An 18,740-nucleotide genomic window follows, 5' to 3' on the forward strand; every position below is an offset into this window, starting at 1 on the left:
CAAAAGCTTCCTGGACTCAGAAGCCTCCTAGGGCACCGGAGAGGCATTCCTTGAGATGACGAGAGGAAACAATCTAAAAGGCAGTTTGTAGAGATAGGCCAATTCTGGGTAGAAGAGCAAACAGGAAGGTTGCGGCTGGAAGGTAAGTGACATATGCAGATGCTCAAACATGGCACACAAGCCTTTGGCCCAGGCAGCAAGGGGATAATGGATTTAAATACATGAGATAAAAGATTTTCAGTTGTACCGGAGGATGGTTTAATATGTCTTCATAGTTTCTCCAAGCAACTGCAAAACTCCTAGAAATTAGTGTGCAAGGCTGAGGAAGTCGCTCAGCTGGGAAAGTACTTGCATCCCAAGAATGAGGACCTGAGGTCAGTACCTGGAACTCATGAAAAAGATGGTGAGCATGGCAGAGTATGCTTGTAATCCCAGTGCAGCATAGGCAAAGATTGACAGATCCCGAGGCTCACTGGCTGCTCAGTCTCAAGTACATGCACATAACACACACCTATACACAGACAGCACATACAAACACACACACACACGACACATACACATATATCACACACACATAAACCATACACATACCAAACTATACACACACTATACACCACTCATACACATATCACACACACACACCAAAATGCACACACACACACGTACACACCATATACTGCACACAAATACACATCACACATTCATGCACCACACACACCGAACCACACACACATTCACACACATATATGTAACATACACTACACACACATATCATACAACATTACATATACTTATACCACACACACCAAACCACACACAGACTCTCTCTCCCTTACACACAAACACACACATATGTAGCAACAATCTCCCCACATCACAAGTACACATGCACCCACACATCCCACACACATATACCTCATGTACACACACCAAACCACATAATACCTCACACCTACAAGCACAACATACATATACTCTCACATACCACATACACTGACACACATACACACCTCACACATACACAACACACACCAATTTAATGGTTCATCACAATTGAATGGTTCATCACAATTGGGGGGAAATATTTCAAAAGAAAAGAAATGTTAAATAACTAAAAATGCCATGTTAGAAACGATAGGTTTTACGATGTAAAATCTAAAGAAATTGCAAGCCCAAGGTGCATTTTTCCTTCTATTATTTCCCTGAAAGGCAATAATTAAAATGAGGCCTTTTTAAAAAAAGCACCCAAATCTACTTTTTTTTTTCAAAGGCATTGAACTTGAATGCCTGATCTCTTGTTTCCAGAAAGCAGTTAGTCATCAAACCATGTAAGTAAGGCAAAAAAAGAATGTTCATTATGATTCTTGTGCTACGTGCCCTTTTCAAGCATGACATGAAGTGCTTTGAACACTCAAAACAGCCATAATAATACATACATTGCTACCTGTTTATCTAACTAGGAATCATTTATGAAACTGTAACAGAACTACAGCTTTCTGAAAGACAAGGCGGTGGCTATGCAATTGTGGTTAAGGCTAATCACTGTATTTGCAACGCTGTGGAAACATAGAAAGAAAAGGTCAAGGTCAACTAGGAACTCATGGGAGGTGGCCCAGGAAAAAAGAGCAAGTACTGAAAAGGTGACGGTGAAATTTCATTTTCAGGTTGACTGGGTTTGTAGTCACTGCTGGGCAAGGCTCTGTGAGCATCTTCTGGGCAAGTCTGTGTGAGCATCTTCAGAGAGGTTTAAATGAGGTAGGGAGACCTACCCTGATTGCAGGTGACCCCCTCCTGTGGCCCATGGTCCCTGTCTCTTTCTTCTACTTTGCTTTTTCATCAGAAAGCACTTCTTGGGGGGACAGTTTATTCTTTTTAGTGTATTTCTGAGCATCCTACAAACACGTCCATACCAAAATTCCCAGAGCGTACGAATGTACTTATTTGCACAGAAAAGGAGATATTGCAGATGTGTGTAGATTTAAAGACCTGGATATCATGAGATGATCCTGGTTATCTTGGTGGCCATGATATAAATCTTTATAAGTGAAAGAGGGAGGCAGAGGAAACGGTGAAAGGGATGTAACATATGATGAACTTGGCCCACAGTGGTATGCTTTGAGAATGGATAAAGGGAGCCAACGTTAAAAAAGGTAGACTTCAGTCTACATTCAACAAAAAAAAATAGGATCTTCCACCCAACAAGCTCAGGGATCTCGATTTCATGACAACCCAAATGAGCACCAAACAGATTTTTCTTGAATGTATTCATATAATCAAGGCTGACCCCCTTGATTATAGCCTGGTCAGACCTTTACAAATATCTCACCTACATGCTGCACCAATGTGGTTCAGCACTAAATTTGTTTTTATTGGCTACGGAAGCAATGGAAATCCATTTACAAAATCCACATCCTACCAAGCCAGGTTCAGCCAAGGGTCAATCAGTTCTCAGGGTACTGGGAGATCAGTTATAGTCATTTTAGTTACTAGACCTGGTGACAAAAAATTCAGGAATGGCTCAAACCCAATGGCACAACTAAGTCCTTTCTGCATTCACGAGCTAAGAGATGCATGTTCTCAGCTGGATGACAAAGGCGGGGGGGATCACACATTTTTGAGTGACCTGCACAGAGTTTCAACAAACAGTAGCAAATAGCAGCCCTCAAATGTTAAAGATATGAAGTAGGCCTGTGTGCTCAGCTTAGATGGATGCAGCCTACGGAAGCTCCTCAGCAACAGTCCTCTGCGGGTTGGAAGGCCCCTTCACTCTCATTGGAGAGTCCAAGGAAGTACAAGCAGAATTATCTACCTCCATTTTACGGCACAAAATATCTTCACTTGCAGATGGTACACTTGGCCAATGGCGTAGAAGCATAGGCCTAGAGACTGTCTCATGACCCTGTACTCCTGACCACAACCCTCTGTACCTCTTGTGGCTCAGCTTCCTTTCTTTTTCAGATGAACTTTCCCTTTAGTTTAAATGTTTCTTACTGTAAAATATCAAGAGGAGTTTCACAGTTTTTTTTTTTCTATCCTTGTTCTCAGCATTAATTTTAGGTCGTACTTGTATATAATGTTGCCAGTAAAAAAAATTAACATGAAACTTAGCTTACATCACAGAACACACATTAAAAAGTTAAATATTCTATGTTAGCTAAGATGTATGTCGTGGGATATTTTGTAAAGACATAAGTGTCTCAAACACCCTAAGAGTACAGATGTGTGTGTGTGTGTGTGATCAGTGGCTAGTGAGACTTCGAGTGTTTATTAAGGTTTTCTTCATTATATTCTTACATTCATTATATATGAGATGTTAACTTAATAAACCCCATGATGTGGATTCCCCTCTGTATACTGCGAATATGTTTTATTATCATGGTTAATAAAGAATCTACTTTGGCCTATGGCAGGGCAGAATATAGCCAGGCAGGAAAAACTAAACTGAATGCAGGGAGAAAGAAGGCAGAGTTGGGCAGATGCCCGGTAGCTGCTGAAGGAGAAAGATGCCAGAACCTTACCGTAGGCCACAGTCTTGTGGCAATACGCAGATTAATAGAAATGGATTAATTTAAGATGAAAGAGCCAGGTAGAAATACGCCTAAGCTGTTGGCCAAGCAGTGTTGTAATCAATACGGTTTCTGTGTGATTATGCACAGTCTCCATTTACAACTGCACAACATTTTCTATGTGTAGATGTAAAAAGAGACCCAAATGCATCAAAAAGCAGAACTTTAAAACTGAAAGCCATACAGTTCATATAACATTGAGGAATATCCTCTAATCTCAAGCAGGGAAGGCAACTTTTCAGCATAAATAATAACATTAAAACAGGACTTGTGTGCACTGATGAAATCACACAGCTGTAGGAAATCTGCCCCCAGACCTGCCCTTCCTTTTGAATCTCAAGCACTCTCCATTATGGCCCTGGGGACAAACGGCTATCAAAACTCTGTGCACCCACAATTCCTCCATTTCAGTCAATTACGCTCTGCTAATATCATTTGCAGAAAAGACACCAACATCCCAGGCCAAACACTCAGGCAAGGAGCTGGGGTCACAAAAACACCTAGCGCTTGTGTGGCCCTGTCTTATTTATTAGGTTCATGCTTGTCAACACTTCAAGACTAGGCTCTCTGTCTTTGACTGGCTTATTATGGGGATCTTTAATTACATGCTCCTCAGTTTATATTATCCAAATTGCCACTAATGAATAGAAATTGTACATTGCTGTTTAGAAGCTATTGTTAGAATTCTTTCCCTTGGGGAGATATGAGTAGTATCTAGTCCCTCCTCATAAGGTCCAATGACAAATCAAAGTAAGACTCTGCCACAGTTCACTCTGGGGAGCTATTGAATTCACTGGTCTTACTTACAGAGCATGGGTGAGGGAATTATGGCAGGAGAGACCCCAAAACAGCCAGACCAGTCATACTAAAAGCTTTTACCCAGCATGGATGAAGCATAGCTATGGACTTTTCCCTCCTGAAGACCCCAATACCACTTGCAATTAAGGCAAAATTACAAACAAATAAATGGGAAGGGTGGCGGGATACTCAGGAGAAAGTCCAATGTCATCCCTCCACTCATGAGAAAATGTCAACAGACTACATTTTTTTCTTTCCACCTCTAATCACTTTTCTTTCCTTTTAAAAATTGAATTAAAACATAATTACACCACCCCAATTTCCTTTCAAATTCATGGCCTCTCATTCTTTAACTATTATTATTAAATGTCTGTCTCTTTGTGTGTGAATGGGTGTATATGCATGCATCTGTTTGTGCAAGTCTGACTACAGATAAGCATGCAATGCTGAATCCGTTTGGTGATGCTTCTACACATTTTACAGCTGACTATTTTGGATTGGATGACCATTGAGGTGGTTGTTTTGGGGGAGGACTATTTCTCACTCTCAGCAGTTTTTGGTTTTCTATAGTTCTTCACCTAGGGGTGGGGCTCCAAGTGATGTCCTCCATCCACACTGGCCTGCCAACTGGGGATGCTATAGAGTTCAGGTCTTCTTCAGGCCTGATCTTGACGGTCTCTCACAAGGAGACACAGATGATCTACAGTTTGGCTCAGAGGATTGCACCTCATGCAAGAAACCAAGTATCCTCTTTTGAACACACCTAGAAATTTTGTTTCTGTCATAGAAGACCCTTCAGTTTCCTTTCATATGCCACATCTGTCTTCCATACATCCACATGTGACTTTTCTCTTTCCATGTGAGAAGCACTTAGTAAGTACCTATTATGTGCCAGGATTTTGTTGCCCTAGGAAAATGAGAGGCAGTAACCACATGTCTGACTTTGATAGTTTCTCAGTATCAGAAGTACCAGAGAAAAATTCATACCTTTCCCTCCTAATGCCAGAGCAGTAACACAAAAGAACATCATTTAAATTGGAGACAGACAGATGTCATTTAAACAGTTCCGGAGATCAGCCTTTCAGTAGAATACCAAAAGTGCACTGCTAGGACCTCAGCCTCCACCTTCTAAAGTCACCACCGGGACCCCAGCTTCCACCTTCTACTTTGACTTATTCTAACGGTTCATTTTTACTCTGCAGTGAACGTGCTATGGGTACCCCACACTGTGTCTATGTGGCTGTTAATAAGGCTGGGGCTGGAGGAAGAACAGACTCCTCCTCAACACCTCTGAAACCACACCAGGCCCAAAACAAGTCACATGAGTCACAGAGACAAAAACAATCTTCATAGAGAGGGAGAGAGGGAGGGAAAGAGGGAGGCAGAGAGAGAGAGAGAGAGAGAGAGAGAGAGAGAGAGAGAGAGAGAGAGAGAGAGAGAGCGCGAGCGAGCAGGGTGGAATCATTCACCTTTTTTTCTGTCAATCATGTGGGGAGGGTTTTTCCAAGACCTTGAGCCAGCGGACTACAGTGGCCATGATTCTTGTGAATCATGAAAAGCATGCTCTCTGAGTGAAATGAATCTTTCCTTCCTCTTAGGGCAGAAAGAGGGAAATGGGACCGGTTCCTTTTCCCTGATGCTCCACAGGGCTGGAAGAACCTGACCTGCCCAACCCTGCCATGGTCTGGTTCTCTTTTGCCAAGCCTCATGCCATTTGCAGACAGACACACCTGTCACTGATGTTCTTTTTTGATAGTAGCAATTTTTCTTGGGTGTAAACCATTTAAACCTGTTCTTCTAGTTGCTAAGCTTGGGCATCTTAAAATCAGTTTGGTGGAGTGACAGATGAAAAAGAAACAAAGAGTGTCTTTATTCTCTGTGAAACCTTCTCGAAATCACTAAGAAATCTACAGGTATTCAGAACTAAGAAACATCTTTTCACCGTTTTATTTAAGAAGCAACCCCAAGGTTAATGACATGGTCAAGGTTCCATTGCCTGGAAACCACATTCGGTAATGATAAAGACGTGTGTTTTTCAAATTGATTGTGGTACTCAAGGAGGCTATGGAAGAATCTTATCTCTCTATGTTGGTATGCTAATAAACTTTATTACTAGCACTTTCAGATTCAGAACAAATTTACAGCTATTCATTCTGTGATTTATAATAATAGAGTAAACCAGAATACGCTTTTATTCATTTGGGGGAAAAAAAAGACATCTTCTTTTAAAACAAATGGCTGATTTTAAATAAACAAAAGATGTGAAAAGCACAAAAAGCAAGTATCTTTAAATATTAGTGCTCCATATTTGCATTTTCTTCTGAAAATGTGGCAGAGTTCTAACATCTCTCCCACTTAGTGGAGATTTCCTAGCTGTATTCAATTCTTCTTTTCTCATGCCACAGAATTAGGACAAAGGGACCTTGAGCAGCTTATTAAATAAACAATGCAGGTTCAAGAGTAATTTAATTACCATATCTCACTGAATAGTAAGTTCTGTTAATTTTTTTTTTTGGGTTGGCCTGTTTGCCGAGTCAAATGTTTATGCCTGTGTTCTTTTTATAGAATGTGTGATTTGAAAGGCCAAAAGTCATTGGTCACTTTGACAGCCTTAATTAGTCATTTAAATTGGTAATTGCTAAAACCATTACAGGGGGGAAAGCTCATTGTGTTGATCATAAATGGTGTCATTTTTAAAAATAGATTCCCTTCCAGTCTTTTGTTAAATCTTGCCATTTCGGTATTAAGTTTAAATTAAAGAGCTGCCCAACTTTCCAAATTCTATGTTGGGAGGAAAGATATGCTAAAATTGAATTAGAAAAACAAAGAGCTTTCATATTTCAGAAGCAGAAATGAAAGGGACTTTGGATGACGCAGCTCTATGAAGTCTCCTCATGTTAGAGGCAATCGTGTCTTAGTCAGTCCAATTGTAGAATATTAACACTTTCCCAAGGCAAATATTTTTATCTATTTCTGATAACTCATTCAAATTCATTAAATTTTATTATTTCTACATCATTCAATGTAGGTCAACATGTCGAGTTCACCAAACACCAGATTTGTTTCCAGCCCGCAGACACTGTTGTGAGTGATAAGAAGCAAATGGATACGGCTGTGAAGGAAAGAAATCCCCTTATTTGTAAACATGAATATCGCATTGAGACTAAAAGAGACAATGTAATAGATGCAATTTGCAATCCAACCACTGCATGCTTATCTTGCCAAAAAAATGTATTTCTGGAGAAGAATAATGGAAGGATGTTCCTTCTAAACTGAGGAACCCTTTGTTTGCAAAATTTAACCCATTCTATGTCAACCCTGTTGCTGGAGAATAAGCCCCAAGACAGAGGCCGTAGAGAGCAGCAGTTCCCGTATCTCAGGCTGTGTGTGATGAAAGTATCCTCAGTACTTCCTGGTGAGCAATTGTTTTAGATACCGAGACAAAATGGCTTCCTTTTGTCTTGGATGTCGGCTGCCTATCAAAAGAGGTTGCTCTGTTCTTTCTACCCGGTGGGGCATTTGCACCCTTCAGGAGGAGCTCAGATCATGGCATCAGACTGCCTATAATGAACTCTAGATTCATCATTTACTTGGCCATCAAGGGCAAGTTCCATGTCTGTGAACATCTTTCCTCACTATAAACTGGGAATAGGAATCCATTGCCAAAGGTAGATTGTAAATAAATTGTGTAAGTAAAATACTTGATACATAGAACATCTTAATGTCTTCCTGAGTGACTGCTCGTTCCATGCTTCAAGACTATGAGGATTATGCATCAAGGGTTATCATTTCCTCACTATCAACGAGTCCCATCCTCATGACAACCTTCTCCTCAGTGCACTCAGCCCCTTTGTACTTGCTCTCCTGAAGTACTCAGGGTGCAGAGAGAAAGCTTCATCTCTGCATTTGCTGTCGTGCAGTAAGCAGAGTATAAACAAATTGCTACAGATAAGTCCAAGGCCACAGTAGATAGTGCTGTGAGCTATGGACCTTAGAGAGGTTGATGGGAAACTTCCATTTGATCTCCAGGATGGCCTTCCTCAGCAGGTCAAATCTGTGAATGAGGATTCTGGAGAATTCTCAGAACTCGGAAGCAGAGGAACTGCAAAGGCAAGGGCCAAATCATGTGATCTTTTACTTTTCTTTCTTTCTTTCTTTTCTTTTTTTGATTTTTGAAATAGGGTTTCTCTATATAGCCCTGACTGTCTTGGAACTTACTGGTCTTGAACTCATCAAAATCCTACTGCCTCTGCCTCCTAAGTGCTGGTGTTAAAGGTGTGCACTATCATGGCAGCCTATGATCACAGACCCAGAACCTGAGGCTCAAAAGAGAGAAGTAATTTCACCCTGTAAGCTCAGGGTTTGGAAATGGAGTTCTAGACTTCAGCTTCATAGAACCTGCCATTACCTACTGTCTCCCATCAACTAGAAACTCATATGGCCAAACTTTGAAAAGCATATTTTTGATGGGAAGTGAAATAGTATCCCACAAAGACAGTGAAGAACAACCAGAGATCATGGACCACATCATAGCCTATGAGGAAATGAAGGTCTTTAACTCCATGATGCCCATCCTCAGGACATTTCAAGATGTATGTATATGTATTTTTATATGTATATATACATATTTGTATATATCCCTCTTAGTATATTTATTATACATATATATATACATATATATTAACCTGTGACAATGAGGAACAAAAATATCTTTATGATTTTCTGATTGTTATCTCCAGATTTACTTTGAATTACTTTCAAATTCCTAAAAGCTTCAATCTGGTAGCAAAATTGGGTTATATAAAACCAAAAGGTGTCATCATAGCAGCCTGCTGTATGAACCAGGTCATGCTACTGTAACAACACAGGCAGCTTAAACAACAGATATTTGGTTCATACAGCTATGGAGCCTGCAAAGTCGAGATCATGGGACTATAAATTTGAAGGTAGGCAACCTTACTGTAGTACAGGGAAGGAGATCTTTCTCTCATTTTTTAAAACCATGATCACTTCCATAAAACTTCTATTCTCATGACACAATTTACCTCAAAGTGTAATCCAATGGTGCCATCTCCAGAGTCCAAGGGTAAGTTAAAATGCCAATCCAGAGCCGGGTGTTGGTGGTACATGCCTTTAATCCCAGTACTTGGGAGGCTGAGACAGGTGGATTTCTGTGAGTTCGAGGCTAGCCTGGTCTACAAGAGGTAGTTCTAGGACAGGCTCCAAAGCTACAGAGAAACCCTGTCTCAAAAAACAAAACAAAACGCAACAAAAGAGTCAATACAAGGATCTGAGGAGTGGGCGTGGTTACAGATATCCAACCCACAACACACAGGTTAGGTTATTTAACGTTCTCAGATACGAGGAGTGATTGCCTCACCTTGCCCCATCTTTACCTTGTCAACTCCCACTCAATAAGCCAGGGTGAGGACATTTTCTGATTTGGACCAGCACTATTAAAGTATGTTATTGTTTTCTTTTTTCAACCTGAAAACTTAAATGGAGCTAGTACTACAGTGAAGCGGAGAAGGCAATGCGGCATACGTAAGCAAGAGGTTTCCCTAAAGCCATTAACAACCACTGTGCTGTATTTGACTCATAAGCGATTTAAATTTTGTCTCTGTCGTAAGCAAAATGTTCAGAGTTGCGTTGTCAACCATGTGGTACTGGACGTTCATACAACTAGCTTAACCTGATGGTGTTCCCAAAATAATGACTTCTGAGGTGTCTTTCAAATGTTAGGATAAATGGAGTGTTTTACTAAAATGCATCCTTCGTATGTGTGGTGTGAGTCCTGGGGAACTGCATTACTAATTAGCTCCGAACTGATGCCAATGCTCCTGGTCCCGGTGAGATGCTCTTAAATGGCAAGGGTCCATAATTGTTGTACTTTCCTCCATGAAAAACAATGAGAAATTGTCTCTGGGGTGTCAATAGAGGTCAGAGCAGACAAACTTTTTGATCTTATGAACCTCTGAAATCTCATGGCATTTTCTTTTTCCAAATGACCACAGGAAGAACTTTTAGCTAAGTTACCGGACTTAATGGTTATACTGATTTGATTGCAATGACCCACATCTGACTGTGTCTAATTTTCCTAATATTGTATTTTATTCCCTGCTACTTCTGTCTTTACCACTCTTAGGATATTTAAGTTGGTTGTCTTTTTATTTGCTTTAAATGTGCTCTTTTGGATGAGAGAATACGTGGAGACAAAAATCCTGGTATAACTTAGAGAAGTGGAAGATGGGCTTCAGGATGCACCAACATAGATAGGGGTTATAAAATGGAAGTCCAGGAAGGGGGTGTGAGAAAGATCAAGCCCATTGTTTCTGAGATACACTTGAGGCTTTGCCAGATGGACATGATGAGGATGGCTGAGTGAGTTCATGTTTTTGTAGCTTTAGCACCTGAGCATTCACTTGTTTCTAAAGGGTCTATTATTATAAAGGTTCGTGGAAGAATTCTGCTGCTGCTATGGACTTCACAGGAACACTGATGTGAATGCTGGCAGCTTCTGGAAACATGAGTGGGAAGAGTGATTTCCTGTTCCTTAGGTGAGCTAGCAGCAGCTTGGGTACAACAGAAGGCAAAAACAAGCAATGTTAGCTTTGCATGCTCGGTAATTAGAGGTTCTACTGTAGCAGGCACCAAACCGAAAAATTGTTAGAGGTTTGTTGGAAGAGAAACCTTGTATATTTACTATTCAGGAGGCAGGAAGTGTATCATATCAGTAGCTCAGACTTGAGCAATATGTTTAACCCTTGCATTCTTTTTATCTCTCTTTTTAAAAAATTATTTATCCTATATTTTTGAGATTATAATCACGTCTTTTCAATAGTCCATTTCCTCTCTTCAAACCACTTCATATACCCCTCCTGCTTTCTTTTAAATCCATGGCCTCTTTTAAAACAAACAAACAAAACAAACAAACAAAAAAAACCCCGTGGATTGCGAAATCATAGGTTCCCAAGAAGTTTCTTTATGCTAGCTTCATCTTGTTAAAAACCTTTTCCCTGAATCATTGGCTCTCCATACACTTCCTTTCAGTACCTGTTTGAGTTCTTGAACTCTCAGGATTCCCTGATCCACTTACATTTCAGTTTTATTCTATCATGTTCCATTCCATAATGCATTGCCCCTGTCAATGGCAATTTCTATTTTCCTAGCTTCTATATAAGCTTCATATTAAATACACAAAGCAAAAGATGTGAAGATTTATCATATGAGAAAGAACATGCACTATTTATCTTTTGGGACGTAGCTGACTACACTCAGTATAATTTTTTCCAGTTCTATAAATTAACCTTCAAACTTTACAATTTAATTTTTCTTTATAGTTAAATAATATTTCATTGTAAATGTATATTACAATTTCATCATCCATTCATCAGCTGATGGACATTTAGGTAGATTCCATTATAGAGCTATTACAAATAGAGTAGCAATGAGCATTGATGTGTAAATGGATCTATAGGCTATGTCTGGGTCATTTGGTAGATCTATCTCTAGACCTGGAAAACCTACAGACTGATATCCTGAGTGGCTACATTAGTTTACATCCCCAGGATATATGTAACCCTTGGAATCTTAATGGCCTTCTCTCTGGAACTTGCAACAGTAACTTCCCTATAGAATGGTTCTGAGAATTAACTTAAAAGATTTAATATTGTGTCAGGTACTCATAGGTTCTTAACAACTGGTTTAGTGCTTAATGCAGTTATAATTCTCCTTTTTCTTGATTATCAACTTTAACTAAAAATTAGAAAGTCATCCTTCTGGTGTGTGTATGGGGATGTTTCCACAGAGAGTTAGACTGTGAGGGTTCTAGATCAATCCCAGGATGGTCTCATGCTATGATGAGATACTTAAGGAGTAAGAAGTGGGTCTCTCAAGAGGTGTGTCTCTGTGTGCATGGTTTGGGAATTGTTTTCTCCTCTGGCTTCTTGCTCTTTCATCTTTGTCTTCTAGCCACCGTATTATAACGTGAACTGCTCTGGCCCAGCATACCCTCCCACCATCCATGAGGGACTGACCCCTCTGAAACCATGAACCAACCAAACATTCCTTACTCTCTGAAGTTCTTTATGTAAGCTGTTTTTGTCACAGTGAATGAAAAATCTAAGATGAGCAAGTCTTCATGATGGTTAAACATGGGATGGGGAAAGCTTCAAATCCTATAAGTTGACTGTGTTTCATTGTTCAACCTTCTAAAAGTCTTCTAGAAGTCACTTGGGAAAGTAACTTGAAATGCCTTGAGAAGTCCTATGTGTTAGCTGGCATAACCTATTCATTTGGACTTGATCTTGAAAAGTTTATATTGACTTCCTCACCAAGCAGAGATGTCAAGGGAATTTACTCATATTGAAACAAACCCAAGAGTGATTGCTGTCAAAACAATTCTGCTTATCATAAAGAGTCTTGTTACAAGGAAAATGTTGGGGCTAGAGAGATGGTTCAGTGTTTAAAAGCACTTGATACTCTTGCAGAGGACCAGGGTTGGGTGTTGGTTCCCAGCACCCTAATTGCAGCTTGCAACCCACCTGTGACTAGAGTTCCAAGGGATCATACACCCTCTTCAAGTTTCTATGGGGCCCTTACACACATGTGGTATGCATTAACTCATGCAGTCTCACCCACATACACGTGAAAATCATAAGTGAGTCAACCAATCTTTCTTTTTAAAGGACTGTGTGCCTTAGATGCCCAACTAGCAGGCATATTGCATATTGCTTTTAATGCAGGACGCTCACAGTAAAATAACCTCTTTGTTTTCATTCAATGCACTTTGTACATTTTTCTACTTCCTTCTGGCTTAATTTTTCAGAAATTCCAGACTCCCCCACTCAATTAAAAAAAAATCCCTCCTACTCTCCACTATTTAAATGTCACAAAGTTCAGAGGGAGGGCATTTTTCCTTCTAGGAATTCCTCATGCAAACACATTAGATGCTCATTCCTTCTCCAGGTCTCTTGGGAGGTCAAAGCTTCTGTTTATTCAGTACTCCCAAAAAAGTCAAAGGTGGTATTGTAAGGAGATACCACACTTAGAAAACATCAAAGCAAGCAGATGGGGTTCTTGTGATTACCGGAGAAGCACTTCCTTCTCTTTACTCCTTATGCTTCTTGAGTGGATAGGCCTAGGAAAATCATGGCTAACTGCACACACTTCTGACAGGCTGTTTCCTCTTTAAAAATGTTAATAACAAATTATATACAATTAAGAATGAGCTACAGAAGATGTTCTGGGTAACAAAAATTATCATAACTGTATTAAACTGCACACACAAATAAACTAATGGGCTCCAGTGTAGGCACCAATTGACCAAATGGTTATTTAGTCCTTGGTTTATCATCCACCTGCTTATGTAATTGCTGCCGTTTGATGCTTTCTCTGTTGCCCAAAGCCTCTCATCATTCTGACAATCTTCCATAAACACATTACAGATCTGGTGTGGTACTGCATCAGAATTACTTATTCTTCTTAAAGGTGTTTGTTTTCAATACAACCAAACATACATGCAGAAAGGTATACATATCTTAAATTTATATTTTAATTAACAGTAAAAAGTTGCATATATAAGCCAGTCCATGAAAAAGTACATATACCCTCCATTAATTTTGAAGAAAAGTTTTTTTTACCAAGAAAGAATTTCAAACTAGTATCAATATCACTTTAAAACTAACTTGACACGTACATGTGTGTTGATCCATGGTGATAAAATGCTCAAGTCCTAACGTAGGAGACATATTTTCTGATGTGAGATTCCCCTTCCTATGCTATGAATATATCTTATTACCATTGGTTAATAAAGAAGCTGTTTTGGCCTACGGCAGGGGAGAATAGAGCTAGGTAGGAAAACTAAACTAAATGCAGGGGAGAAAGAAGATGAAGTCAGGGAGATGTCCTGTAGCTGCTGAAGGAGAGAGAGATGCAAGCCAGCTGCTGAAAAAACAAGACATGTAGAAAATGAGATAACACCAGGTCACATGGAAATACATAGACTAATAGAAATTTATTGTAAGAGCTGGCTAGAAATACGCCTGAGCCATAGGCCAAACAGTATTGTAATTAGTAAAGTTTTATATGATTATTCAGGTCTAGGTGGCCGGTAAACAAAAAGCAGCCTCTGTTTACAATTTCCAATTATATTAGATCTGAAATTCTACACTAGAAAAGCTTACTTACAAGACAACAGACAGAGCAATTTGGGGGGATAGTTTAAACTTGACAGTATTAGGATTTGGCCACAAAATAAGTTATTAGCTATTAATTTTCTAAAAAGAAATAATTAGGGAAATGAAAGAGATGATGTCTTTGTTCAAAATAGTTCTCACAAAGAAGCAAAATGTGTTAGTCCCAAGTCAAGAGTCTCCATGTACACATGTAAATCTAATTCAGTGGTTTGGGTAACACTGAAGTTGAATTTCCTCTGGCATCCATTGTACTTCCTGTGGCAGTTGCTGTCAAAAGCTGACCTTGGTCATGGCCTTCAGTCAGCTTCCCTTGATCTCTGCTCTCCGCGCTCCAAATGTATTTTCAAAGAATTCATCTCATTCTCAAATGTCGTTCATCTGACCCTTCCATCTATCGCTACTAGCTGGAGCACAAGCCAAGACTCACAACACTCTCTGCAACATTCTGAAGGGCCTTCCAAAAAAAAAAATAAACACTATTAACTTAGAATTAATATATAATCCCTAGCGTCCCTCCAATATAATAGACGACAGCTTGCGGCAACAGAGAGACCATACTATTTCCCCACGCTCCCATTTTCCCCTTGGACAAACAGGCTTTGAGAGCATGGAGAAATAGAACCACAGAAGTTGAAGAAGCTGAATCAATGCAAGCCTATGATGAGCACATACCATGTAGGCCCGTCCTGAGGTTAGAGGTCCCTTGAGAGTGCAGTGTCACCACGGGTCCCATTGAGTGTGACAGCTAGCTCAAAGAGCCCAGCCTTTCCTGCTTCCCTCCAAGAGAGGTGATGGAAAGGAAGCAGAGTGCATGCCTTCCTGCCAAAATCACGGGGCAGCACTGCCTGCCACGATGTGGAGGATCCCTTGAAATGTCTTGGCAAGAAGTGGTTCTGGAGTGTTGGCCAAGGTGCTGAAGCCAGCAAGGCACCTGTCCCAGTGAAGCGGCCCTGGCCCTTCTCATTGCCCTTAAGGACACTGTGCTCATTCATTTTGACAAAATCTCATTAGGATTTCAAATGCAAGATAAACTTGTGGGGGAAAGGGATCTGTGTGTGTGTGTGTGTGTGTGTGTGTCTAGGACACATATTATTTATGGAAATTCCATCGTCACAGAAACATTATGAGAACTTAAAAAGCAAATCACAGGTTAAAAGACACCATGCTGCTGAAGCTAGTTGGACGCCATCACTGCTAAACTTCTGTCATATTATTGCTAAGATTTCCTAAAATAAACTAACTGCAAAGAATAACAAAGGCACAACCCCGAGCAACCTTTTAAAAACAGTAGTTTTCAACCTTCCTATTAAATGCTAAATTAAATATTAAAACATTGCCACCCTTTAGTACAGTTGTTGTTGGGACCCCCAGTCATAAAATTATTTTCCTTGCTACTTCATAACTGCCATTTTGCTGCTGGGATGACTGTAACGTAAACATTTGTGTTTTCTGATGGTCTTAGGCAACCTCTGTGGAAGAGTCATTCGACCCCCCAAAGGGGTCGCGAACTAACGTTTAAGAACCAATGCTTTAAAAGTAAAAATGACTGGTGTGTGTGTGTGTGTGTGTGTGTGTGTGTGTGTGTGTGTGTGTGATTTTCTTACTTTTCAGAATGGACCGTTTTTGACAGTTTCTGTTCTTCCCTAAAACTGTGCATGCTGATATCAAAACCACAGACTGGCACTGTCAAGGGATTGGCTAACAGTCTGTGGTAGCTGCAGATTGCAGCCAGTGGCGAGAGAAAGAAGGGAAATAGAAGACAGCCTGGCCACCAGTTCTTTTCACACCCCAGGCTTTCCCCCCACCCCCATCCTTTGGGCATCTGATGCTCTGGTCTCTGCCAGGCAATTTGCTTCCGCTCTGTTCAACTTCCCGACCTCTGGCTTTAGAGAAGGGTTCTGGCTGTGGGAACTGGCTCTGACCAGCTTTGGCTCCCTCCTCTTTGGTGACTGGCAAAAGAAACACTTTCTCTTTGACACTCTCAAAAAGAGCTGTTTAATTCCTAATGGTATTTACTGGCAAAAAGGAAAATGAAACCCACAACGAGGAGGATTCTGGTCCAACAAAGTCAAGCCAAGAGCCCCACTCTTGCTTGAAGGCTGCTTCCTACTGCTCCCCTTTTCCGCCACCATTGATGTGCGCTCCCTGCTTGCTACTTCCATCCTACAGTGTGACACCTACTGGAATTTATGAATATCTCGAGATGCATGGCTATGATTTGGGCATCTGATGTTGGTTGATTGCCCTAGGGACTTCCCGCGGAAATCACCCAACACTTAGAAGACATTTGGAACAAGGAAGTAACCAGTGGAGCCTTCTGGAGGGAGAACCCCATGAAACCGCTTCAAAAAAAACACCAGGAGCCACCGGCTACTTAATAACCCACGTCCCCTCCATCCTGTCTCCCCAGCTCTTGCTGCAACAGTATAAACTAGCTTGTGGGGTTTCGGCCTGTGGAGCGAGGGCTGTGGGAACTGCATTCATTTTGGCGCTAGATATATGGAGGGGGTTGCAGTTAGGTCCAGCTGAGGAGCTCACTCTGCATCTTTTCCAGGTTCCACAGGGATGATAGGGGCGCGCGGACTTGTGGATCTACAGGTTCCATCCATGTAGATCTTCAATACCACCCCTGTACCACCTCACCCCCCCCACCCCCCCACCCCCCGTCTCTGGTCCCTGTCACCCTTGTCACCTTGAGTCAGTGTGGATGCATTCCCGCCTTCTCCACCCTCCTTAAAATGTGGACACATCCTCTCCCACGCAGCTGCTCATCTAAGCATCCCATGTCCCTTAAAGTCCCCAAATGCGCCTCTGGTCCTTAATTCTTTGGTGACATTGCTTGGCGGAGGTGACTCCTGGGTTGCTCTAAGAGGTGGCCAGGGAGAGAGTGCGGGGGGGTGGGGGGAGTGAGGACCCGCTAGCTCCGAGCTGGGGCTCACAGGGCTGGAGGCCTGCCTGGGATCCCCTGGCAAGCCCTGCCGTGGCGCGAAGGACGCGCGGCACTCACCCGTTGCAGCTGCCGGTTGCTGACGGCCACCGCGGCGGCAGACGCGGCGCTGTGTCGGAGCTCGGCCGCCTGCCCGGGTCTCAGCAGGCTCCGGGTGAACCTGCGGGTCCGCTCGCCGGCCATGGCGGGCCGTGCTGCTGTCACCTCGGGCCCGGAGAGAGTGTGTCCCGCCGGTCCCCTGGCCGCGCCAGCCTGTTCTACCCACCCGCCGATCAGGAAGCGGAACTCGGAGCCTTTCCCCCCCTCTTCCCCGCTCAACTCACAAGAGGCGGGTTTTTCTCGCGCGCACCCCCACTCTGCCCACCCCCTTCGCTCCCGCTCGAGCTCCGCGGCGACTTTGCAAACTCTGCGCGCTCTTGCCGCGGGGCCAACTCGGCCCGGCTAAGGCGCATCTGCAGCGAGAGCCGCGGGACGCGCGTGGGGTGGCTCCACCCGCGCCACCCACCCAGGACTCGGTACTGAACCCGGGATGAGGCTGCTGGCTCCGGGAGGGACCTGCCCACCGCCCTACTCTTAATAATGATGCGCTTGGATGATTGGGGATCTGGCGTTTTGGAGGGCAGATCTGCACTCTGAGGCTAGGAAATGGACAAGGGTGGAACTCAGGTCCCCGTGCACCTTTGGAGGTGGGTTAGAGGTTTATTAGGGATCCGTCTGGTGCTTTGAAGTCTTTCTGGACCCAGAGTCCTTGCTTGGTCTTGGGACAGTCTGTATTAATTCACACCTGCCACCACGTTTCCCTAAACTGCGTCCCCTTCTATACCAGATATACTGCTCTGGAAACCGAGACTGGAGTGGGTGATTTACCAAGAGACGCCTAACTTTGCACGCTAATTTGAATTAAAATCTAGTGTGTATCTAAGGAATGTAAGGGATTTCAGGAGGGAATTAGGATGAGTAAGAACTGCCTCGACGGGTACCTGGGTAGAGTGAGTCCGGCATGGTGGGTGCATGTTAGTCTATGTTTCAGCCTTCTTAACAAATGCCCGCTTATCCTGACTCGAGCTATCTGATTAAAGGATTCTACGTTTCTGATCTGGAGTCACATGCAGGGAGATTCTCTGCCTAGTGTGGGTGGGTGAGAAAGAATGGCTCCTGGGAGAGCTGATGGGCCCTCTGGATTATAAAAATGTTTTTTGTTGTTGTTGTTTTTGTTTGGTTGGTTTGGTTTTT

General features: G+C 42.1%; 1 protein-coding gene across 4 annotated transcripts in view; it reads right to left on the reverse strand.

Annotated features, from left to right (window-relative positions):
• Nucleotides 1-17,784, reverse strand: part of Dock10 (dedicator of cytokinesis 10) — a 249,100-nt gene extending 231,316 nt beyond the window's left edge. For 3 of the 4 annotated variants that reach the window (XM_075952012.1, XM_075952011.1, XM_075952013.1), the window contains exon 1: nt 17,568-17,783. In XM_075952012.1, coding sequence (XP_075808127.1) covers nt 17,568-17,690 — 123 coding nt within the window. In that variant the 5' untranslated portion in view covers nt 17,691-17,783. Of the gene's footprint in view, nt 1-17,567 lie in introns of all 4 variants that reach the window. The other variant, XM_075952022.1, reaches the window with a different exon arrangement.
• Between the last annotated feature and the right edge of the window lie 956 nt (nt 17,785-18,740).

The sequence above is a fragment of the Microtus pennsylvanicus genome, chromosome 17, assembly GCF_037038515.1.
Source record: "Microtus pennsylvanicus isolate mMicPen1 chromosome 17, mMicPen1.hap1, whole genome shotgun sequence".
NCBI classification, from domain to species: domain Eukaryota; kingdom Metazoa; phylum Chordata; class Mammalia; order Rodentia; family Cricetidae; genus Microtus; species Microtus pennsylvanicus.